This window comes from Hyperolius riggenbachi, chromosome 9 (genome assembly GCF_040937935.1).
Source record: "Hyperolius riggenbachi isolate aHypRig1 chromosome 9, aHypRig1.pri, whole genome shotgun sequence".
In the NCBI taxonomy this organism is placed as follows: domain Eukaryota; kingdom Metazoa; phylum Chordata; class Amphibia; order Anura; family Hyperoliidae; genus Hyperolius; species Hyperolius riggenbachi.
The window spans coordinates 195,086,861-195,112,884 of NC_090654.1; the positions used below are offsets into that span (position 1 = coordinate 195,086,861).

At 42.9% G+C, this 26,024-nt stretch overlaps 1 protein-coding gene across 2 annotated transcripts in view; it reads right to left on the reverse strand.

Moving 5' to 3' along the window:
- Positions 1 to 26,024, reverse strand: part of EOGT (EGF domain specific O-linked N-acetylglucosamine transferase) — a 185,136-nt gene that overhangs the window by 23,210 nt on the left and 135,902 nt on the right. For both annotated transcript variants that reach the window (XM_068253834.1, XM_068253833.1), the window contains exons 3-7: positions 21,608 to 21,708; positions 19,645 to 19,753; positions 19,470 to 19,564; positions 11,480 to 11,584; positions 1,624 to 1,730 (exon numbers count right to left, since the gene is read on the reverse strand). In XM_068253834.1, coding sequence (XP_068109935.1) covers positions 1,624 to 1,730; positions 11,480 to 11,584; positions 19,470 to 19,564; positions 19,645 to 19,753; positions 21,608 to 21,708 — 517 coding nt within the window. The remainder of the gene's footprint in view (positions 1 to 1,623; positions 1,731 to 11,479; positions 11,585 to 19,469; positions 19,565 to 19,644; positions 19,754 to 21,607; positions 21,709 to 26,024) is intronic.

Here is a 26,024-nt window from a genome sequence, read left to right on the forward strand (position 1 = left end):
CTCTTGAGTGAGGATGGAAAAATTCCAGTGGAGAGGGATAGGTTAAACAGCGATGTTAGGGCAGGGATGAGGGATGTTGATAGCTGTGGAATGAGATGTGATGGGATAGGATCCAAAGAACAGGTGGTTAGATGGGATTTGGAGATAAGGGAAGAGAGCGAATGTTCGGAGAGTGGAGAGAAACTGGAAAGAGAGCAGTCAACAAGAGGAGTGGAGATGTCTATGTGGAAAACACACTACGGATTTTTGCAATTTTATCTGTAAAGTATGTTGCAAATTCTTCAGCTGACAAGCATGAAGGAGGAGGAGGAGGGGGTAAACGGAGAAGGGAGTTGAAAGTACTGAACAGGCGCTTTGGATTGTGCAAGTGGGAGGATATGAGGGAGGAGAAGTATGATTGTTTTGCAGAAGAGAGAGCGGTTTTAAACTTGTTCAACTCTTTTTTGTAAGTAATGAAATCCTCATTAGTATTAGTTTTTCTCCAACGGCGTTCAGCTACCCTAGAGCTCCCCTTTAGCGGTTTAGTAGCTTTGGTCAGGCAGGGTTGGCGACTGACACGGTGTGGGCGAACATTGGTGAGGGGTGCGATTGCATCCATGACTTGCGTGATTGAGCAGTATATAGGAACCAGATGACGCTTGTACCTTGGCAAGTCAGAACTGTGGAGGCATCTGTGTAAATGCAGCCTTATGATCTCCACACCAGCAAATAAGGCTCAGTGAGTCCCGTCTTTGCCGCCCTAAAAGACGCTCCAGAATATAAGACGTACACAGGTTTAGAGGGCAGAAACCAGGGGAAAAAAATATATACTAAACCTGGTGAGTCCATGTTCCAGGAGCATATTGTACATGTTATCCCCAAATGGTGTCCTCCTGTGTCCCCCATGTCTACCCATATGTCTTCCTGTGTGACTAATGTGTCCTGTGTGCCCCATGTCTCCATGTGTCCTCCTGCTTGCCCCGTCTCCCCCATGTGTTCTACTGTGTGCCCCGTCTCCACCATGTGTCCTTCTGTGTGCCCAACCTCCCCCATATGTCCTTCTGTGTGCCCCCCGCGTGCCTCCGCTATCTCCCTTGTATCTCATGCCCCCCCTCCATGTGTGCAATGGCAGCAGCTTACCTAATACATGCCGCCACGAAAACTGCAGACACCAGTTGTCTCCAGGCTGCTTCCTCTTGTGCGCGGCTACTGATGACGCAATCAGTACAAGCCGCGCACTAGAAGAAGTGGAATGGAGAAGATGAGCGTCTGCAGTCCTCATGGCACAATGTATTGGGTAATCCGCTGCACACATGGAGGGGGGACACGAGATACAAGGGGGATAGCGGAGGCACAGGCAAGGAATTCCCGACGTGGCGAGGGCCGTATCGGCGGGTGTTCGTAAGTCGGGGATTCCCTGCCTTTGAGGTATAAGATACAGGGACTTTTTCTCCCCATTTTGGGGTGGAGAAAAGTGTGTCTTATACGACGAAAAATACGGTATTTAACACTTATCTTAAGAACAAAGATCAAACACTGATATGAAGCCTGTAAATTCAGGCTAAAGAAACAAAAATATAACACAGAAGCCCTAACAAATAGCACAACGTTGACATTTACTTAGCTACCTTAGAGAAGGTTTACCTGCATCCAGCTTCATGAAATATGTTGGTTTATCAATTATAACATCACAGTGCCCATCTTCTATAGGCCTGAAGGGTAAAGAGCTGTACGTCTGCAATTCTGCAAACCTGGGATAAGAAAAAAAGACACATCTAAGTTGTGACTTCATTTACAGGACATGGGATAAGGCTTCCAATTCAATAAGCTCTAAGCAGACATCTAAATTAATCCTCATGATTTTCCTGTATAAATCGTTGATTGTTACGATAAAAAAAAAAATGTACGTTAAATATATCATATAGGAGACACACAGAGTGATATTTAAAAAGTGAAATGAAGTTTATTGGCTTTACAGAAAGTGTGCAATAATTGTTTAACCACTTTACCCCCGCCCGTACGAATTTCTCCGTCCCTTTTTCCATCCTTTAACCCCCAGGGACGGAGAAATCCGTACTTTGCGCACTCCCGCCGCTGCCCGCGCTCCCGCTCGTAAACACGCCGCCCGCCCCTAGTAAACACGCCGCCGCCCGCTCGCCCGGAGATCAATGAACGGGAAAATCCATTCCCGCTCGTTGATCTAAGCCCCGCAATGATCCGCTGCTCTCCGATGAGCAGCGCGATCATTGTGAAAAGTAAACACTTACCCAGCCTCCAAGTACTTCCTCCAAGCTTCCGGAAGGACGCTTGGAGGTCGCATTAAAACAAAAAGTTACTGTGGCCATCTTGTGGCCAAATAGTAAAACTACACCCTACACATTTTTCACATACAAATAAATTACTTTTACACAAAAAATTAACTCATTACCTCCCACACTCCCAAATTTTATTTTTTTTTTGTAATAAAAAAAAAATTAAAAAATGTACAATAAAAAAAAAATACATAAATAGTTACCTTAGGGACTGAACTTTTTAAATATTTATGTCAGGAGGGTACAACACAGTTACTTTATAAACTATGGGCTTGTAATTAGGGATGGACGCAAAACTGAAAAACCTTTATTTCCAAATAAAATATTGGCGCCAAACATTGTGATAGGGACATAATTTAAACGGTTTTATAACCGGGACAAAAGGGCAAATACATTTCATGGGTTTTAATAACAGTAGCATGCATTATTTAAAAACTATAATGGCCGAAAACTGAAAAATAATTAATTTTTTTCCCACATTTTTCCTATTTTCCCATTAAAACACATTTAGAATAAAATAATTCTTGGCATAATGTCCCACCTAAAGAAAGCCTAATTGGTGGTGGAAAAAACAAGATATAGATCGTTTAATTGTGATAAGTAATGATAAAGTTATAGACGAATGAATGGAAGAAGCGCTGAAAGGTGAAAATTACTCTGGTGGTCAGGGGGTAAACCCCCTCAGTGGTGAAGTGGTTAAATAAAATTAGGCAGGTGCATACATTTGGACACTCTTGTCATGTTATGGATTCCAAAACCTTTAGAACTACAGTGATGTGAAAAACTATTTGCCCCCTTCCTGATTTCTTATTCTTTTGCATGTTTGTCATACTTAAACATTTCTGCTCATCAAAAACCATTAACTATTAGTCAAAGATAACATAATTGAACACAAAATGCAGTTTTAAATGATGGTTTTTATTATTTAGTGAGAAAAAAAGCTCAAAACCTACATCACATCACTGTAATTGTTGGAACTCAAATTAGCTTGGTAAGCTCAGAGACCCCTGACCTACATACACAGGTGAATCCAATTAAAAGAAAGAGTATTTAAGGGGGTCAATTGTACGTTTCCCACCTCTTAATTTTATCTGAAGTGTAGCAACATGGGGGTCTCAAAACAACTCTCAAATGACCTGAAGACAAAGATTGTTCACCATCATGTTTTAGGGAAGGATACAGAAAGCTGTCTCAGACATTTCAATTGTCTGTTTCCACAGTTAACATATAGAGGAAATGGAAAACCATAGGCTCAGTTCAAGTTAAGGCTCGAAGTGGCAGACCAAGAAAAATCTTGGATAAACAGAAGCAACGAATGGTGGCAACAGTCAGAGTCAACCCACAAACCAGCACCAAAAACCTATCACATCATCTTGCTGCAGATGGAGTCACTGTGCTTCGTTCAACCATTCGGCACACTTTACACAAGGAGATGCTGTATGCAAGAGTGATGCAGAGGAAGCCTTTTCTCCGCCCACAGCACAAACAGAGCTGCTTGAGGTATGCTAAAGGACATTTGGACAAGCAAGCTTCATTTTGGAATAATGTGCTGTGGACTGATGAAACTAAAATTAAGTTATTTGGGCATAACAAGGGGAGTTATGCATGGAGGAAAAACAACACAGCATTCCAAGAAAAACACCCGCTAACTACAGTAAAATATGGTGGTGGTTCCATCATGCTTTGGGGCTGTGTGGCCAGTGCAGGGACTAGGAATCTTGTCAAAGTTGAGGGACGCATGGATTCCACTCAGTATCAGCAGATTCTGGAGACCAATGTCCAGGAATTGGTGACAAATCTGAAGCTGCGCCAGGGCTGGATCCTTCAAGAAGACAAAGACCCTAAACACTGCTTAAAATCCACTAAGACATTCATGCAGATGAACAAGTACAGCGTTATTAGAAAAAGAAGGAACACCGAGAACCCAATATAGTGTAGTAAGTAGAGTAATGGGTAAATGGAAAATTATATGACTGATATACTCACAAGTCAGGGTTACCGTATAGGCAACCACTGTATAGGCAGGTGAGGAGATTAGACCTGTCCTCGTTTAGGATTAAGATGTTGCTCTCTGTAGATTAGGAGAAGAAAAGGGGATTCGACCCCTCCACCAGGGGTGGAAACTGATATTATAAGGAGAACAGAGGCACCAAAAGAATAAAAACATATATCTAAAAGTTATAAAATTCCTCAGGAGGTGGTGGTGGACTAGCCTCCCCGAAGTAGACATGATACTGTCGATTTTAGTACAAACAAGTTTATTTATATACTCCAACATACAATGCAACGCATTTTGCAGGTACATCCCCACTTCTTCAGGCAATAACGAAAAGGAGTACACACAGTGCAGTCTTAAAGAGGAACTCCAGTGAAAATAATGTAGTAAAAAAAGTGCTTCATTTTTACAATAATTATGTATAAATGATTTAGTCAGTGTTTGCTCATTGTAAAATCTTTCCTCTCCCCGATTTACATTCTGACATTTATTACATGGTGACATTTTTACTGTGGGCAGGTTATGTAACTGCTCCTAGCTGTTCTGGCTGTTACAGACAGCTGTAAACAGCTAATTCCTGTCTGTGAACATTGTTACATTGTGGCAGTTTGCCCAGAGTACCGCGGCACTCAGAGCTTCTTGTGGGAGGGGTTTCAGCACAAAATCAGTCATACAGCGCCCCCTGATGGTCTGTTTGTGAAAAGCATCATATTTCTCATGTAAAAGGGGGTATCAGCTACTGATTGGGATAAAGTTCAATTCTAGGTTGGAGTTTCTCTTTAAGGTCACGATCATCAGAGGCGCTTATCGTGACCTTAAGACTGCCCTTTGTGTACTCCTTTTCGTTATTGCCTGAAGAAGCGGGGATATACCTGCGAAATGCGTTGCATTGTATGTTGGCGTATATAAATAAATTTGTTTGTACTAAAATCGACAGTATCATGTCTACTTCGGGGAGGCGAGTCCACCACCGCCTCCTGAGGAATTTTAAAACTTTTAGATATGTTTTTATTCTTTTGGTGCCTCTGTCCTCCTTACAAGTACAACGTTATGGAATGGCTATCTCAGTCCCCAGACCTGAATATCATTGAAAATCTGTGGTGTGAGTTAAAGAGAGCTGTCCATGCGTGGAAGCCATCAAACCTGAATGTACTAGAGATATTTTGTAAAGAGGACGGAGTGGTCCAAAATAACTTCAACCAGAATCTAGACTCTCATTGGAACCTACAGGAAGCGTTTAGAGGCTGTACATTTCTGCAAAAGGAGGATCTACTAAATATTTATTTCAATTCTTTTTTGTGGTGCCCAAATTTATGCACCAGACTAATTTTGTTTAAACAATTATTGCACACTTTCTGTAAATCCAATAAACTTCATTTCACTTCTCAAATATCACTGTGTGTGTCTCCTATATGATATATTTAACTGACATTTTTTATCTTAACAACCAACGATTTATAAAAGAAAATCATGACGATTAACAAGGTTGCCCAAACTTTAACATCCCGCTGTATAGGCAAGAATTACAACATACAGTAAAACTTCCGTTATCAATACTGGAGTTTCAGGATGCTTAAATCTACTATTACACTTCTTTATATTTATACAGTAATAAACATCTCTTACATTTTAAGTCTGTGACATTTTAAGTTAAACAGAACCTACGATAAGCAGTAAAAAAAAAAAAAATTCATACATACCTGGGGCTTCCTCTAGCCACCTTCGGCCTGATCGCTCCCTTACTGACCTTTGCCTTCTGGATGCTCCATTATCGGTTCCGATAACTTCGGCCAGTTGGCGCAAATTGTTTTTTACTGCTCATCTCAGGTCCACTTTAAAGAGACTCCGTAACAAAAATTGCATCCTGTTTTTTATCATCCTACAAGTTCCAAAAGCTATTCTAATATGTTCTGGCTTACTGCAGCACGTTCTACTATCACCATCTCTGTAATAAATCAACTTATCTCTCTCTTGTCAGACTTGTCAGCCTGTGTCTGGAAGGCTGCCAAGTTCTTCAGTGTTGTGGTTCTGTGATGCTTCCCCCCCCCCCCCCCCCCCCCAGGCCCCTCTCTGCACACTGCCTGTGTATTATCTAGATTAGGGAAGCTTCTCTCTTCTCTCTTATCTTTTACAAGCTGGATAAATCCTCCTCTGAGCTGGCTGGGCTTTCACATACTGAGGAATTACATACAGGCAGAGCTGTACTGCACTCTGCCGGAAGAAACAGCCTGACACTTCAGTGGAAGATAGCTGCAGGGGGAAAGAAACACACAAATGATCTCTTGAGATTCAAAAGGAAGGGTGTATACAGCCTGCTTGTGTATGAATGTATTTTCTATGTGTGGACATACTGTACATCAACCTACTTCCTGTTTTGGTGGCCATTTTGTTTGTTTATAAACAAACTTTTTAAAACTGTTTTTAACCACTTTTAATGCGGCGGGGAACGGCGAAATTGTGACAGAGGGTAATAGGAGATGTCCCCTAACGCACTGGTATGTTTACTTTTGTGCGATTTTAACAATACAGATTCTCTTTAAGCCTGACCTGTGTCTTAATTTGTTTTTAATTATTGTTTTTAACATTAATACAGAGTTTATGGGGAGTATAAAATGTGGGGTATAGTACTGTTTTTTTTAGCTAGGCTCTCTCAAGCAACCAGAAACTACACTTATCTGGAATCAGCCAATCTCTGTTGGTGGCGGAAATTGGGGTTTTAACTATTAGTGGAAAGTCAAGTTGTAATTTTGTCCAGCCTGCCCTCTGATTCAGGTGGCATTGAAGAAAGCTTCTAAACTCTCCAACTCAAACTAAAAAGACAGTAAGGCAGCATCTGAGTAGCATTACTGTCCCCAAATAGCCTCCCCAATACTTATACTTGTGAGGTGGCCACTCCATTTCCCTTTCTATTGCATCCCTAGAGTACCAAGCAGGAAACCCACCTAATGATGTCCTTGTGCAAACCATGCTAGGGAACAGCTAAGTGTATCAGGCTCTTCTGGCACTCCTGTTCCACCATTGTAACAATAAAAAGGCAATAGAGAGTGTATTAGAGCAGTGTTCCTCAACCCTGTCCTCAAGGCTCAACAACAGGGCATGTTTTGTGGAAATCCATAGAGGTAGTTAATTAGCTCTGGTGAGACACTAATTACGTCACTTGTGCATGTTTGTGGTTTTCTGCAAAACATGTACTGTTGGTGGGCCTTGAGGATATGTTTGGGGAACTCTGTATTAGAAGGGGGAATAGCCTATGTCGATCGACAGAGGAGAGGTGACTGTGTTTATATAGTGCTGACATCTTCCGAAGTGGTTACAAGGTATATATTCTTGTCACTAACCGTCCCTCAGAGGGGCTCACAATCAAATCTCTAGCATAGTCATACGTCCAGGGCCCATTTTTAGGGGAAGCCATTTAAAACTTATCAGTCTGGTTTTTTTTGGATGTGAGAGGAAACTGGAGTGCCCGGAAGAAAACCAGACAGACACAGAGAGAACATACAAACTCTGGCAGATAGTGCCCTGGGTTGAATTTGAACCAGGGAGCCAGTGCTGAAAAGCAAACGTGCTATCCACTACGTCCCTTTATGAACTATAGCAACTAGAATTCTGCACAAAGTGAAATCCTATAGGTTACTACAAGGTACTTCTTTTGTATAAACACAGGGATTTTGAGCCATCTTATTCCACAGCACAAACCTTTTTTAATTCATTCTCACAGCATCTAAACCTTTCCTCCACTCATTTAGCTTCTCGGAATTTCCAGGATTGGAGTCATGTTCCTGAAGCAGTATTATGTTGTATAAATTATAGTGTCTTCCAGCCAAGACAATCCAGCAAACCAATGGGAAACAAGAGCATCACCCAAGCAGGAAATACTTACTTCCTATTGGATGGCCCCACCAATGCTACTTTGTGTGTCAGTGAAAATGAATGCAGTTTCTCTTCCACACAGATAACAGTATTTGAGGCTTCCACTTAAAAAGTTCTCATGAAAATTCACACACCCTCCTGCAAGTGCAGCAGCCTGCAGCTCAAGCCGTTAATCAATTGCAGCTAAAATGGAACGGCAGTACTGACATTGGATTTCTGTCTGCAGCAGGTAAAAGAAATTAATTAGGACTTTTACAATCTGACTTTGATTTATACCTCAGGTGGTTAATTACAAAATGCTTCTTTGTTGGGAGAAAAAAACCTCCATCATATGAAGCAACACAAGGTTACAATTAGTTCAGCAGGGCTTTAAATGCTGTGAAAGTGACACTCCATGATGCACTGCATCTGTATGCAGCTGCCCCATCAGATGACCTGCGGTGGGGTCACATAATGACATCCTCACACTTTATTCAGCATGATCTACAACAGGCACGTCAGAGATTAAATCTGAGACATAAAAGTCCAGAGAAAAGCAGTATAATGACTGCTAGATACATTGGTGAGTAATAGTTTCAGTACTATTGAGTAATACCGAGAAGCTATATGTGAATGGGAAAGCTGTTCTGTTGCCTGGAACTGCTCTTTGAATTTGAATTCCAGGCACACTAAACTGTGGACACATGGTGGCCAGTGTGCAGCTCAAAAAGTCATATTTATATAGAGTGGCTAAACCTGTGGCACCCACCATTAATCTGGATTAAGGAGCCACACAAAAGCATTTCTCAGGGGAGACAACAAGAAGGTGCTGCTAAATTATCTGCTTAGGAAGGTTAGAGCAAATGTGGTGTTAGGCATTTGGTCAGTACACCTGCTGGATTGATATCGCCCAACAGGGATTGGGATTGCTAGGCCAAGGCTGTCCAGAGGCACAGTTAGCCTATGATGTGTTCTGTGGCAATGCAGGGGGCAGAGTGCCTAGCGAGTGGTGCAGACGTGAGTTTACCCGGCAGGTGCGGAGTAAAAAGCGATTGCCCATTGATCGGCCGAGATGATGGCTGGCTGGGTGTTACTGTAAACACAGGTGCCCCTGATGAGTCACGAGGGAGTGACGAAATAGATCGGGCGGGAGGTTGGACATACCAGGAAGTGAAAGGCCGGTGCAGGCGGTGGTGTCTGCAAGCTGAGTGGAGGGGGAGCTGGAGGACCCAATACAAGCGGAGCCCTAGCAGGCAACGTGGGAGAGCCCGTAAAACTCTATGTGTGCAATATCTTTGGAGAATGTGAGTGCAATTTTATAATTAAAGTTTTAAGTGTTATACGGAGTTACGCTATGCAGGCTATTTCTTTGAGGTAATATGCATGGATAATGTGGAGAATGATGGTAGCCTAAAGGGACAGCATTAAAGTGGTACCAGGATCCTGAAGTACTGAGGCTCCTGGATTTGTGCATGGTTGGCCAGTCTAGCAGTGGCCAATACATCTGGTGAGTCTGTTTACTGTTGGGTGTCCATGGTGATGGTGGCACGAGAAACCAAGATACTGCATAAGCGGACTTTTATGTGATTTTCATGTGGACTTTTATGTGAATTAGGATGTGCACTTAAACAATTGTGTACAAGTTTTCTAGGTTGTGCCTGACCTTGTGGTAGCGTACTCCGTCTGGACTTTTTATTTCTTTTTAGCTATAGCGTTTTGATACATTTTATATACTGTAAACACGCTGGATCATCAGCTGAGTCAGTCATTATTGACCGCCTCAGCTGACTTTAATCTAGCGTGTGTACGGGCCACTGGGGTAAGGTTATGGTAATCAGATGTTAATTGGTTAGATTAGGACCCATTTCCACTGAATGAGACTTGAGGCAAAATGTGAATGAGTTTCGCTCTAGAATGCATTTGGTAAAAACGCAGATGCAGCACAAACAGCCAATGGAAATGGGCCCTTAGTGATCATGGTAAATCAGGAAATAGGATAAGATTAGGCAGTGTTTTAAAAGCGTGGTTAGATTTTAAGTCCCTACTATTCTTACTACATTGAGGGGATCTTCACTATCCTTGTAATCTAGTTCTTGTAAAACTGTACTAAAAATAAAAAGCTTCTATATACATAACTTTTTGTTAAACAATGTCTGTAATGTGACAACCACTGCTCCTTCCTGTAGCCAAATCATGGTACACCTTCCATTTGCCAAATATGGAAAGCTGCAACGTGCTGATCTGCTGCTAATACTTTGTCCCCAGTGGAAGGGGGGTGTGTTGTGCAACAAATCTCCCTCCTGCATTCTGATTGAGAGGAGTGGCAGTTCAGCCGTGTCAGCCGTTCCAGAAGGCCTCAGAACACAGCCAACAAAGAGATTTGAAGCTATGGAGCTCAGCAGTGGTCATGTGACTCGGTTACCACTGAATTAATGCGCTTATGCAATTTTTTGTTGTATTGTGGCATTAATGCCAATATACAAGGAGACAGAGAAGGCCAACGAAAAAAAATTGGGTAAACAGCAGCTTTGAGTGTAAGTGAAAGGTCAGGTTAGGGATAAGTATTCGAGTGGGAAAGCATCAAGGTTAGGAACAAGGTGAAAGTTAGGACTGTAAAAAAACAGGGTTAGGGGGGTCAGGAAGGGAGTCAATGTTAGGGCTCAGCCCGAGAGACGGAGAAGGTAATGGTTAGGTATACAATTATCAGAGAGACTAGGAAGTAAGTGCGTATACACATGGGGAGGGGAGAGTTAGTTTGGAGACAGGTTACAAAAGCCTACATAAACTTAAAGTGTACCCTAGCCGAAGCTCGGGTACACAAATTAGATACTTACCTTCAGAGAGGGAAGCCTCAGGATTCTATTGAGGCTTCCCTCTGCATTCTAATATCCCGTCGCCAAGCACTGTCCCCCGGAAAATTTGCGACAAGGCATTGCCGCTAATAAGATTGGGGCCGCACAGCTCCTCTTCCTTATTCATGTCCATGCAATAACAGACCGAGCCCGTCCACGCATGCGCCGTGAGACGGACCCGCGGGCTCAGTGGTACTGCGCATGAGCAGGTGGGCTTGCATGGCTACAGCGCGGCCATGAATAAGGAAGTGGAGCTACATGGCCCCAATGTGGAGGGGGGCTGTGCTCTGCAACAGGGGGCTTTAGATATGCGAGGGAAGCCTCGATAGGATCCTGAGGCTTCCCACTCTTCAGTGTAAGATCTTGTTTTGAAACCAAGCTTCAGCTCGGATTCACTTTAAGATATTGCGGTTATGCTACCTTAGAGGGTATCCAAGGCATAAACAGTTCAAACATGTTCTGCATAGCTATTTAAGTAGGGGCACACTTACCAAGACTGTAGAGGACTCTTCCGATGACCCTGAGACTGCAACCTCTGAGAGTCCAACTCACAGTGGCCTCCAATCTCACCTTCCTGGATAAAATCCTCCTTAAATCTGGAGAAGTATAACATTATTATTATTATTATCACATTCTGCAGTTTTGTACAATATAGGGAATACACACAGCGTACATGGACAAACAAGGGAGGTGCAGGTAACATACAGTACAGAAATGAACCAAAGGGGTACCACATGGAGACCCACTGAGTGTTATCCTAGCAAAACTGGATAGAATTACGATTACAAATAATTACGTTTCAGGGGTGCATAATGTATATATGGGATGTATGGCCAGCTCCACCTTTAGATAGAGAGGGATTGATTGCCTGTGCCCACACACCGCACATTGATTTCAAACAGATTTCAGCATGAAGCCTATTGGAAACCGCCATGCTGCTGCCTGCCAGCCCCTCCCCCCCCCCAATGTATAAGTGTGCCCCCCGTGCTAAATGTTAGAGGCCAATGTGACTCCGGGCCTCCTCAGTTGTTCTGCATCATCACGAGTGCCTGTACTACATTACTCGACACGTGTAGGGACGCGGACGTCACAACATGTGCCTGTGTCACATGAAACAGGAGTTCACAGTGACAGGCAGCGGATGCGGGGACACTGCCATGGGGTCCATTGGCCACCGCTAATCCGTTATATCGAACTCCGTTACAGCCCCACACCTGATCAAGCCCTTGCGACCAAGGTTTTTCCATCATTTACAATTGACCCATTTGAGAGATTTTGGCCAGAAATGGATTGAAAGATCAATCGGGCAGTCATGTTGGGGCATCAATTCACTTCTGATTTGATAAACTTATCAAGTAATGTACAGGCATCCTTACTGTAGAGAGGACAAGACAATGATGGATACACAACTGGCTGGATACTCCTAGGTCAGATTATATGCTTGCTTAAACCTCCTTTAGAAGGATTTAAGGGTAGGTGAGTACTGATTACATTTTGGAAAGGAGTTGAGAGAAGAGACTGTATGCAGGAGTGAGAAAAGATAACTGTGGATGAATAAAAAAATGCCATTAGCAGATCAGCAGTAGCACTTTCAATAGTATTATACACTTTCTTTAAAACATAAAGAATCTCCAAGTATCAAATCCTTGTGCAAGAAGTGATGTCCACAATGCATCCTTTCATGGTATTAGGAGAAGTAGGCAATCAAATGATTCCTTTATGTCCTTGTAAGACAGTTTCAATTATAAAACTGATGGTCTACAGCACTTACTTTAAATTTTCATAAAACATGTTTTAACTCGAACTTCCCAACTGAATGTGAAAATTCTTTTTAGTTCCAGTGCATTTATAAAATTGTGGATGAGGGGGCGCATGCGCGGCGCTCACGAGGCATGACGTGTCTTGAGTGAGCTCCGTCGGCAGTCAGGAACAAAAGACCCTTTTCTATAGCTAACACGGATGCTTCGACCCTCTACCTGCACCCCGGCTTGCATGATATGACACAGAAGGGAAGCCGATCCTCAAAAGGCAAGAAAGCACGATCTCAAGGGACTTTTCCAGCTCTTACTTCCTCCCGGGCCTCCACGAGGAGTACAACCAAGATGGCGGACGTCACGCAATACCTCGCCTCCCTCTACCAAAACGAAGCAGTGCCAGACAGATGGTTCGTTACGAACGCCCCCTCGGAAAGTCCAGCAATCTCCCCCTTGGGACAGGCAGGAACTCTTGGCTGATATCGGCAAAATGCTCAAAACGGAGCTAGCCACAGCGGTAAAGGACATCTCGGCACAACTACACGAAGTAGGCCAGAGGGTAGGAGTCCTTGAGAACCGCATGGACAGATGCCCTTACTGATGACAAGCGACGTATTGCTGATCTCGAATCATGGGTTGAGGCTGCGGAGTCTAGGCTTGAGGATTACGAAAATCGAGCTAGACGCTCTAACCTGCGCATCCGCGGCCTCCCCGAATCTTTTGAGGCCCTCAGGGAAGTAGCTGTTAACTTGTTCTCTGCATTCCTTCCACAAGTTGACCCGGAGATGTGGCGGCTCGATCGCATACACAGAGCCCTGGGAAAACCGAAAACCCCGAACACCCCACGAGATGTTATTTTAAAATTACACTACGGGGAGATGAAGGAACAGATCATGACGGCTGCTAGAGACCTGGAGGACTTACCTGGGGTCCCTTCGTCTACATATCTATGCGGATCTGTCCCCGGTCACCCTACAAAGGAGAAGGCTGCTTAGACCGATCACTCTTTCACTTACCCGAGAAAGAATACGCTACCGATGGAATTTCCCCTTCGCTTTGACCTTTACCTTGGGAAATTGCCTTCACTCCATTAAAACCCTTGAGGAGGGCAAGTCTGTGCTTCAAGAGGCTAACATCCCAGTTGAAACTCTGGAAAATCTCTCACTACCGCAGCGGGGGCCCAGGACTCGGAGAGAGTGGTCTGAGGTGACCTGTCGGTCTCCTAGCACGTAACTTTTAACCTTAAACATTACTTCTATCACCACAAGTCACCTTTTGCCTTATGTCTCTAGACTTGAATCTCCTATCTGTAGCTTCCGGACCCTACATACCCGCTGAGGCCCACCGCGGCACTCCACGATGAGACTCCAGCTTTGCAACTGTCTCACCCCCGAGCCCCACCATGCTTCCTAAGGTATATACATGTGCTCTATCTTAACCTGGGAACCTCCAAGTTGTGCAGCTCCTCTCGCCATTAAGCTCAACTATGACTCTCTGCTATACTACGGCCATTCTATTTGGCACGTTATGGGCCCATGCGAGACTTACAGGGGTTGCTCCCCTTCTTTTGTGCTATCCCTAGGAAGCGACATTGGCTTTGTACATGATTGTTACCACAGCGTTGAACTATAGCCTTGCTTGTTTGTAGTCTGGGGTGGTGCCTGTAGCGGTTCGTGCCCCCCTGCCCCCCCCCCCCGGTGCCCTTCGGGCCCCTGGGCCTGGGCTCCTAGGTGGACGAAGGGAAGGATCTCTACTGTTTATGGGTACTTGTGGGCCCGGACTTTATTTACATTTCTCCAATTTCACTATGTTTGATTAAGGTTTCCTTTTCATGATGTTAACTGTTTTGACTTTTGTATAAAAATTGTTAGATCTCTTTGCTGGGGCTTGGCTGGAGACTCGACCCATACGCCCGATTCAGGCGGGCTGGCCCGTGCGGGGGGGGGGCGCCCTGGGGGGGGGGAGGGGGGGGGACTGGCCTCCCCCTCTCCCTTGCTTTTGTGGGCTTCCGCCCGGTACGGGCCCGCCCTGGTACATATCGCAGCTTCCACTGCTTTCTTTTGGCTCGGGTCTGGGCCATGCCCACGCTCCTTTGCTGAGGTTGATAAAATCCACAGTTTATTATATGGTTGGTCTATGTTCCTGACTGTCAGGCAATGTTGTCCCTCTGTAGAAGCCTTAAGGGGGATTATGTATCTCCTCTGGCTTTACATCATGTCACTAAGTGACATACTAGCGTGGCCTGTTGCGCAACAGGCTGCTCTAGATACTCCATACACCAGAATCCAGGGTAACTTACTGCACTCCTATCCCAACAGGGTTAACTACTCTATCACTCATGCTGTCTCATATACTCACTTCATTAATCTAGCATTATTCTCTCAATTTATCAATGGTTTTGACAATTCTGTCACATAATGTTAGGGGGTTTAATGTCCCACAGAAAAGGAAAAAAGCGTTTCTAGGCTACCAAAAACATAAACCTGACATAATCTGTTTACAGGAGACTCACTTCTCGGCATCATCTTTCCCTCAATATCTATCTCGCCATTATCCAAAATTCTACCTATCAAACGCCCCCTCTAAACGCCGGGGTGTAGTCATCCTGATTCATAATTCCCTTCCACTTGACATCTCAGAGTCAGTTATAGATCAAGAAGGCAGATTTATCATCATAAAAGCTACCCTCCACGGACAGCAAGTATATCTCATTAACAGCTATTCCCCCCCTAAGTCAGCTTTTAGAACCTTCCAGCTCATCCTTAACAAAATTGACCTGTCTATTAATGCACAAATAGTTTGGTGTGGAGACCTCAACTTGACCCTAAATGACTCTCTTGATAAATCCAATAAATCGCCTGGTAAACTCTCAAAATCTCAGCGGGCTTCCCTGAACTCATCTCTTCAAGCAGCATCTCTAGCTGACTCTTGGAGAGAGCTTTATGCTGCCAAACGAAGTTATACTTACTTTTCCCCACTTTTCCCCACCTCACGGCTCTATTTCCAAAATAGATCATATTATTGTTTCGACCGTACTAATCAGGGCCCTCCTGTTTCTTAGACACATCCACGTCCCATGGTCAGATCATGATATTTTGCTGCTTGGGATTGACCTGAACTCCTCTCTGAAGCTTCAACGCACTTGGAGATTAGACGAATCTTTATTATTGGACCCCTCAGTTGCATCAGACATAGCTGAAAAGATCCAATACTACTTCTCTGAAAATGACTCAGAAGAAATCTCTCCTCTTACTTGCTGGCTAGCCCACAAGGCAGTAATCAGGGGCCATTTAATTAAAGCAGCTAAAATACGGCATCGTAAAAATACTGAGTCTCAAGCTAATCTAGAACATAGGCTCCATAGACTTACCGTATACTCATAAATCAGCAGTCCCCCAGTAGATTTATCTCTAAACAGATTGCAGATCTCCGCCTTCAGCTAGATATCATCCTTTCTAGGCACGTGGAGAAAGCCCTTACCTGGACTAAGGCACGCTACTACAAATACATAAACAAACCAGATGCCTGGCTAGCTAGAAAATTAAGACAGCAGGAAAGGATTAATGCTATCCATAAGATCCAATTATCTAATGGGCAAATCTCTAGTGACCCCTCTAAAATTTACCAAACCTTTCATTCCTTCTACTCTAAGTTATATAATTCTCCTGTCAGTGACCACTTGGTAGAAACTACAAAATACTTAAGACAAATCGCCCTTCCCAGGCTGACTACGGAAGCTCTTAAGTCCCTTAACGCTAAGATCTCGGAAGAGGAAGTGTTCGAAACCATTAAATTCCTCAAGAAGGGTAAGGCTCCTGGCCCGGATGGCTACACCTCGACTTACTATAAAAAAAATTCAGAGATTTATTAGTAACCCCACTAACTAAATTACTAAATTTCCTAGCCAAATCATCTCATAACCCCCCCCCCCCCCCCCTGAATTTCTGGAAGCTAAAATTACTCTTATCCCCAAGCCAGGCAAAGACTCATTACAAGCTAAAAATTACCGACCCATATCATTGCTAAATCAAGACTACAAAATACCAACTGCAATTATGGCTGCCCGTCTTAATAAATTTCTGCCCGGGCTGGTGGGGAGGGACCAGGTGGGGTTCATACCAAACCGTCAGGCATCTGATAACATCAGGCGTACACTATTGTTAATCCAACATGCTAATCTTCACAAAAAACCTCTAGTTGTGCTTAGTCTAGATATTGAAAAAGAATTTGACAGCCTCACCTGGTCCTTCCTCCTAGCGACGGTCAGAACACTGGGCATTTCAGGCACCTTTCATAATCTGATCGAACAAGTGTACTCCCAACCCTCTGCAACTCTTAAACTGCCATGTGAGTCTCCCGCAACAATCAACATCTTTAGAGGAACCCGACAGGGATGCCCCCTGTCGCCAGCCTTGTTTGCGCTAGCCATGGAGCCTCTGGCCTCACACCTGCGCATGGATCCAACCATTCAGGGTTATGGCCTGGGCAAACTGCAACCCAAATTTAGCATGTTTGCTGATGACATTTTAATGACAATCCAAAATCCCTCCTCAACTATCCCCCACCTACTACAAGCCCTCAAGAAATTTGAAACAGTGTCCGGTCTAAAAGTAAATGTGGACAAGACAGAAATGATCTCATCCAATATCTCTCACAATGAGATTACACAAATTGCGTCCACATTTAAATTCCAATATCATCCACACTTCCTCAGATACCTGGGTGTTAACATATGCAACTCTAATTCCAAATTGTATGAATGGAATTATGTCCGGGTTATACCAGGTTTGATCAGAGATCTAGATGCTTGGCATACTTATAAGCTATCTTGGACAGGTCGTATAGCTGCGGTCAAGATGACCCTCCTCCCTAGACTAACTTATTATTTTAGAGTATTACCCATCCCTCTTATGCAGAGAGACCTAATCTTACTCCAAAAGAAAATCTTTGCCTTTATCTGGGATCACAAAAAAACACGCATTCCCAAATCGTGTATGTTTTTGCATAAGACTGATGGTGGCCTTTCCGTTCCTCACCTAAAAAAATACTTCATTGCCTCCCAAATTGCTCAAATTCCCCTAATCTATGGGGGAGATCAGATGCCTGCTTGGGTAGAAATTGAAAATGAAATGATCTTCCCATACTCTTGGAAGGGGTCCTTGTGGGCCTCAACCGCTGGCCACAAAAAATTGAGGGCTATTTCCCCCTTGACATATCACACTCTTCTTCTCTGGAATAAAGTTCGCTACCCGCTTAAGCTCCAAACCCTAGTGCCTCCACTTCTCTCCATCCTGCACAATCCTGATTTCCCTAGTGGTACTAATCAGAGTGCCTTCACCTGGTGGCTATCACACCATATACAGACCCTACAGGACTTTCTAATAGATGGTAAAATACCCACTGGCAGGCAGCTGATCTCTAGACACAACATTCCACCTTCAGAACATTTCAGGCTTTGCCAAATATTACACTACCTGCGTACTTTCTCAGTCCACAAGCCAGATAACCCCTTCACACACTTTGAAGTTACATGTAGATCTGACCCCTTCCAAAAAGGTCTAATCTCTCTACTTTACTCTATTTAAAACCAACCTAACCGGGAAGAAAAACCCCCCTTCATAACAAGATGGGAAACTGACTTGGGCTTTGAGCTAAATAATGAGGAATGGGAAGAATCCTTCACGACCCTAGCCAAAGGTAGCCTCTATAGCACCCACATCGAAGTCTCATTGAGAATTCTCCATAGGACATATTTTACCCCTCTTCGCCTCCATCAAATTGACTCTGCCAACTCTAGGTCTTGCTTCAGGGGCTGTCACGCAGATGGATCTATGGCCCACATTTTCTGGACTTGCCCTAGAGCTGACAGACTTTGGTCCAAAATTAACACCCTTCTCACAAGAGTCTTTAGCAGACCTATTTTTAAGGACTCTCGAACCCTACTATTAGGCCATAAACCCTCTCATATGACCCGACCAGAGCATAGACTCACGCAACATATTGCTAATGTCACTAAGGCTCATATTGCAGGCTCTTGGAGGACCCCACTTCTATCTTTTCAAAATGTTTTGAGAAATATAGACTCAACCATGGTCTCGGAACGTATTAATGCCAGGATAGATGACAAATTAGAAAACTTTGAGAAGACGTGGCTACCATGGATAGTCTTCAGGGGACTGTCTGCCTTTCTTGCCTAGACTCTTTCCCAGTAACTACCCCCTCCTCTTCCTGGGAACTGTAACACCCCTAACTCTCTCAAGCTCATACAATCCTCTATAGTTATTAATAGCGGTTCCTAAATCTACACACATGAGACTGTATCCTCACTTAACCCAGAGTCTTATTTGCACTATTTGACTGCTTATTTAGCAACAACTGGCACCCACACCCTGGATTCTAATCTCTACATTACCTTAATATGCTATTGATATAATACTTTTCTTGTTATTTTTCTCTGGCTCCTAATTCAATTTCTATTATTTATGACTCATATGATACATGGCTTTGTTCATCCTTTGGGACCTGCGTGTCCTATAGGATGTTTTTGTAATCTGTTTACCTATCTGTCGTTAATTTTGCTAAATAAAGAGATTTTTGACACCTAATAAAATTGTGGATAATTCTTTGATTTTAGCCTGGCCAAACTGAAAGCTGGACGGTCCCATGTCTGCAACTGGAACATTTAAAAGCACATACACACAGTAATTGAAAGGAAAAGAACGTTGACCTGTCTGGGCCTCTTCTTGGCTTCCTCAGGTCCAGGTATAGGTTGGTGGCTCTGCAGTGCTGGAGGAACGTGGAACAGGCCAACAGTGAGTCACCCTAGGAAAGAATTGTGGCAGTGATTAAATATTTTGTACTACGGTTATCAGTGACGGAACAAGCCACAGAAGGATACTAACCTGTACATGAGGATGACACAGGACCTGAGTTTCTTCAATTCTCTCCTTAACATATCCAAAGTCTGCCTGTTTCCAAAACACTTCCTGTGCTTCCTCGAGGTTCTTGGCCCTTAAAGAGAATCTGTACTCTGAAATTCTTACAATAAAAAGCATACCATTCTATTCATTATGTGCTCCTGGTCCCCTCTGTGCTGTTTCTGCCATTCTCTGCTGCAAACCTGGCTTGTAATTGCCAGTTTTAGGCAGTGTTTACAAACAAACTAACCAGCTTCTAATAGGCTCAGCTAAGCAGAGTGTGTTAGTCACACAGAGCCTGCAGGGGGTGTGTACAGCTTCTAGCTAATCACAAGCAGCCCTGCACATTCCAGTCTGACTGCCTCAGCCTGACTGTGCCGACTATAGAGAGAAGATTAGATCATATAACAGAGATAACACAGCTACTGTGCAATTAGGAAAAGCTGCAGTAAGCCAGACCACATTAGAAAAGGCATAGGAACTTATAGCATAGAAGAAATAAAGATAAACAATTTGTTACAGAGTCTCTTTAAGAAACAATCAGACATTTAAGTACACATGCAAACGTCATGCATGATATTAATGTGTAGGACCTGTTATACGTTGAAATTTGAGAGAGACATAATAAAAGAAGCACAATATGATTGGACTAATAAAAATGAATCTCAACTCACTTGCACTGAAAAATGATACTGCATGAAAACTGCTCGGCAATCTATCATCCTAAAAAATTAGTAAATTGCTGAGTACTAAAAGTACCTATGGTATCTCATGTCACATGCCAATTCAAGTACGGTTTATATAAAGCCTTAGATAGTTATGTATCTTAAAAGTGATGAGTGGTGTCAATGAAATTTGGGTGCGAAACTGGGAAAGGAAAAATAAAATACCAGGAGCGCCAGATACTGTAGCATTTCTAGGCAATGAATATGAGAAAAAAATACTACAGTACTTACAAACCTGGGTTGCTATAAGGGCCCTTTCTCACTAGGGGGATTAGCGACTCCAGCTAATCGCTGAAGCGCTGGCGCTTTTTTAAGCGCTTGAGCAATAATAACTATATGGCAGTGATCTCACTGCTGCGATTGCCGCCAATCGCAGGCGTTCTGGGATTAACGGCAATCGCAAAACATGTTGCCTGCAACATTTTGCCGCAATTCTTGAGCAATTGCAGTACAGTGCTTAAACAAGCGCTGATCACAATCGCTCTGAATCGCGAGTGTCCAGTGATTTTACCGCGCTAATCGCAGTAAAATTGCCCACGCAAAACGATAGGTTTTTCTACTTTGTAGTGAGAACGGGCCAACCACAGAATCAGGCAGGTAGAGAACTCCTTCTCCACATAGATTGGGTATCCTTTTCAGCATAGGTTGGGTCGCACCCCAGAAAAAGGACCAAAAGTGACATCCAGGTGTGTGTGTGGGGGGGAGGGCCTTGGGAGGAAGCGTCCCAATGTAGTATGCAATGGGTAAACGTGGGTAATGAAACATTCTTACCTCAGGTAGGAGGTTTAATGATCATTTTATTGGACACAGCAAAAGACGTTTTGTGGGAGCTGCCCGCTTACTTAGGTCTACAGTTGTGTCTTATGCATGCACAGACTGGGAGTGCCTATAGCTGTCGCTCCATACTTCACTGTGCTACTCATAGTTTAGAAAGGCTGGGGAAGACAAGACATCACATAATTGACCTGAATGGGTGGAAGTGTCAGTGTGGCCATGCTGAGGAAGAGCAGACACTGGTACATACACTGTAATGAATGTATCTTAAAAGGTTATACTGTGTTATAGAAAACCACAACTCCCATTAAAATAGGTGTATAAAGACAAATATAAAACAAAAGAAAACAGAGGCAGCTGCCTATCCTGGAGAACGTTTAGGATCTCCAGTTTTGTATTAAACTGAATGTACTGTATATAAAACCCGTCTTGGGCTATAGAATACATACCAACCAAAGTCAACTCCATAGCATTCCGGAAAGTTAGGCCTTTGATCCTTTCTGCAGAACTTTTCATAGCCCCAGCAAGATTCCTGATGTGTCAGCACTTTCTAGAAACACAATGAATATCTTATTTATATGTACAGTAGAATTTCAATGAAAATACACTGAGGTGATCATCTAAAACATGCAGATGTTGTATGCATATTGTTTTATTGCTGAATGTCATACAAAGATCTCTCTCTTTAGACGCTTCCATTAATCTTGTTTAACCACTTCACAACTGAGGGGTTTTACCCCTTGAGCACCAGAGCAATTTTCACCTTTCAGCTCCTTCCATTCATTCGTCTATGACTTTATCATTACGTATCGCAATGAAATGAACTATATCTTGTTTTTTTCGCCACCAATTAAGCTTTCTTTAGGTGGGACATTATGCCAATAATTATTTTATTCTAAATGTGTTTTAATGGGAAAATAGGAAAACATGTGGGAAAAAAATCATTATTTTTCAGTTTTCGGCCATTATAGTTTTCAAATAATGCATGCTTCTGTAAATAAAACCCATGAAATGTATTTGCCCATTTGTCCCGGTTATAAAACCGTTTAAATTATGTCCCTATCACAATGTTTGGCGCCAATATTTTATTTGGAAATAAAGGTGCATGTTTTTCAGTTTTGCATCCATCCCTAATTACAAGCCCATAGTTTATAAAGTAACAGTGTTATACCCTCTTGACATATATATTTAAAAAGTTCAGTCCCTAAGGTAACTATTTATTTTTCAAACAATTTTATTGATAACAAAGTAAGGCATCCAGTCCACAATCGCATTGCATCATGATCAGGCAATGAACAAAATACAAAAAATGCAATATACATCTAATAGAGCTTCTTTTAGAGTCTTAATCAGGCTATTTACTTGTTCGAAACAGAAACAAAGAGAGGAAAAAACATATCTTATGATACATTGCAGAACTCATTAAAGAGTAACATTTTAATCATAATGCAAGTGAGCGGAGAAGAGATTATAAGAAGGTTATTGATGCCAAATTTATATCTTATATCTTGAGTTAAAAAGTTCAAGGTAGATAGGTAAATGGGGTTGCCAGTTATATGAAACATAACACTTTATAGCCTTATACAGAGGAAGGGAGGAAATAACACAAATCACTCTCTAGAATGGTGGTTAGCCAGGAGATGTGTAAGTCCTAGAAGGACCCATACTAGTGCTGGCGGAAGGGGTAGGCCGTATAGGTGAGGGCATAGCAATGGATCGATAGGTGTCACTTTCCTGGAAAGCAAACCACTGCGTCCACATGATAAAGAATTTCTCTGATTTCTCCTCTTTGGAGTGTATCAGCTCCTCCATTTTGGCAATATACCGTAATCGATTTTCTGGAACCAGTGGGAGAGTGGGGGTGGATCAGGATCTTTTTTACATTTCAGAGGGATACATGCTTTAGCGGCATTTAGGATTTTTTGTAAGATCGGAGACTTTCTTTAGATAAATGTAAAAGAAACACTTCTGGTTTCCATCAAGACATTCAGAGGCAATTTCCTTGATGAGAGCATGTATCTGTCTCCAGAATGGAATGACTGCCACCAAATGTGGAGCAGATCACCTTTTAGCTCACCACATCTCCAACAGAGATCTGATATTGAGGGGAAGAACCGGTGTAGAAGAACTGGTGTCCTATACCAATGGGATAGTAGTTTGAAATTCGTTTCTTGTATTACTACACTAAGGGAGCTTTTATGTGTCATGATACATACTTTCTCCCAGTCTTCATCCTTAATCGTAATCTGTAACCTAGTCTCCCAGTCATCTTTAAAAAGTACATTTTGTCCCTGGGATAAGTCTAGGAGTAGACGGTACATTTCCGAAACTACATGAGTTTGCTGAGATTGACGGAAGATTATTTTTTCAAAATCTGTCAATTTCCTATTTAGGATAAATGATTTGCTCAGGGAGAGGAGAAAGCTTTTGAGTTGTAAATATTGCCAAAATGGGGGACGCTGTGAGGAGTCTTGAGATAGTGTATCAAACCTTATCACTCTATTATTGACCCACAAATCCTTTATCAAGAGATCCTGTAAGTTTAGGATATTTTGGAGAAAGTTCGAGTCATTCCCAGGTGGAAAAGCTTTCCTAAACCTTATGGAAGAAAGAGGACCGATCACAGAGGAAAGATTAGTTTCTTTACAACACCTTCCAAACCCAGAGAGGGTGGGCCAAATTGTAGGATGTGTTTTAAGATCAGAGTAATAGGAAGCTGTTCTGTCTAGGTCTGAGTTCCAAGGCAACCAAGACATGTCACATGTGCAAAATTGTTTCTCCAATGTCACCCAATCTTTATTAGCTTCGTTACAGTGCCAGTCAATTATTCTAGTCAAGTGAGTTGCTTGATAATATCTCCAAAAATCTGGAAGACCTGCCCCCCCCCCCCCCCCCCCCTATCTTTGGGGTATGTCAGCCTAATTCTTTTGAGCCGAGGGGGTTTACTTCCCCATATGAACTTGGACACAAGACCCTGGAGGGAAAGGAACCATTTTTTTGGGAATGTAGATTGGTTGAGTAGCTAGGTAGTAGAGTATCCGAGGAAGTGTGGTCATTTTAATACTGGCCAAACCAGAAGAGGGGTTTATCAATCCAATGTTCCAGGGTGTGTTTCGTAGAGCGTATGAGTTTCTCAAAGTTTAGTCGGAATACCTCTGAAAATTTGGAGGGGATCTAAATTCCCAAGTATCTAAAGCTCTCTGATGCCCATTTAAAGGGGAAATTTTGCTTGCAAAGGGAGTACACATTCTGAGGAAGGGTGACGTTCAGTCCAAAAGACTTACTAAAGTTAATTTTTAAGTTTGAGATGACCGCAAAGTCTGCGAACTCTATTAATAGATTAGGTAGTGAGATTAAGGGTTGAGTGATGAAAAATATCATCAGCAAAAGCTGCAGTCTTATATTCTTTTCTCCCAATGAGTACTCCATGAATGGAAGTGTTGGCTCTTATTGCATTTAAAAAAGGCTCTAGAGAAAGAATGAAAATGAGGGGGGACAGGGTACATCCCTGCCTTGTCCCGTTTTTAAGACTGAATTTCTCTGAGAGGGTACAGTTGACTTTGACCTAGGCAGAGGGATCACTATATAATAAACCAATCCAACTTCGCATGTTTATACCCAGGCCCAAATCAGCCAAAAGGCTAGAAATGTAGTCCCATGAGACACGATCAAAGGCCTTCTCAGCATCGGTGGAAAGAAACATCCCTTCCATCCGACGAAGAGAAAGCCAATGTTGGACATTTAAGACTTTAATAGTGTTGTCCCTTGCTTCGCGTCCAGGGACAAAACCAACCTGGTCTACTGTAATCAGGGATGGTATATGAGGAAGTAATCTGTTGGCCAATATCTTTGCAAACAGCTTGATGTCAACGTCTAGCAGAGATATTGGCCTATAACTTTCACATGCTAAAGGATCCTTTCCCTCTTTGGGTATTACCGTGATATGGGCAGCCAAAAGTTCTGAGGAATGTTTCTTATCTTTGGTAATGTTGTTAAAAGCGTCAATAAAGTGGGGAGCTAGGATGCCTTGGAAAGTCTAATATTGTGTCGTGAAGCCGCCTGGACCCGGGCTTTTCCCTGTAGCTGTTTGCTTCAGGGCTAAGGTAACTATTTATGTATTTATGTATTTTTTTTATTTAAATTTTGGTTTTTTATTACAAAAAAAAAAAAAATGGGGAGTGTGGGAGGTAATGAGTTAATTTTTAGTGTAAAACTAATGTATTTGTATATGAAAAATGCTTTAGGGTGTAGTTTTACTATTTGGCCACAAGATGGCCACAGTAAATTTTTGTTTATGCGACCTGCAAGTGTAGGAAGTACGCTTGCAGTGTTAAGAGGCTGGGAAATTTTTTTTTTCACAATGATCGCTGCTTCTCATGGAAGCAGCCGATCATTGCAGGGGGCTTAGATCAACGAACGGGAACGGTTTTTCCCGTTCATTGATCTCCGGGCGAGCGGGCGGCGGCGTGCACGAGAGCGCGCGCACGAGCGAGGGCAGCGGCGGGAGCGCGGAAGGTGCGGATATCCCCATCCCCGGGGGTGAAAGGATGGAAAAAGGGACAGAGATATCCGCACCGATGGGGGTAAAGTGGTTAAAGAGGAATGATAGTGAGAATAACATAATGAATAAAAATGGCATCAATATTCATTTATAAAATTACTTAATATAGGTAAAAGGCTGCGCATCCCTGACCCAATACTGTACAATTGAATGGTTAATCGCTGTGGCGCACACCGCCCCCCCTGGACTAAAATGTACGCCCGCATCCAAACAATGCATTACTGGTCTATGGAGAAATTTTAGCTTCCATCATAGTTTTGCATGCAAAAATATAGATATACTGGACATCTGCACCAACGTTGAGG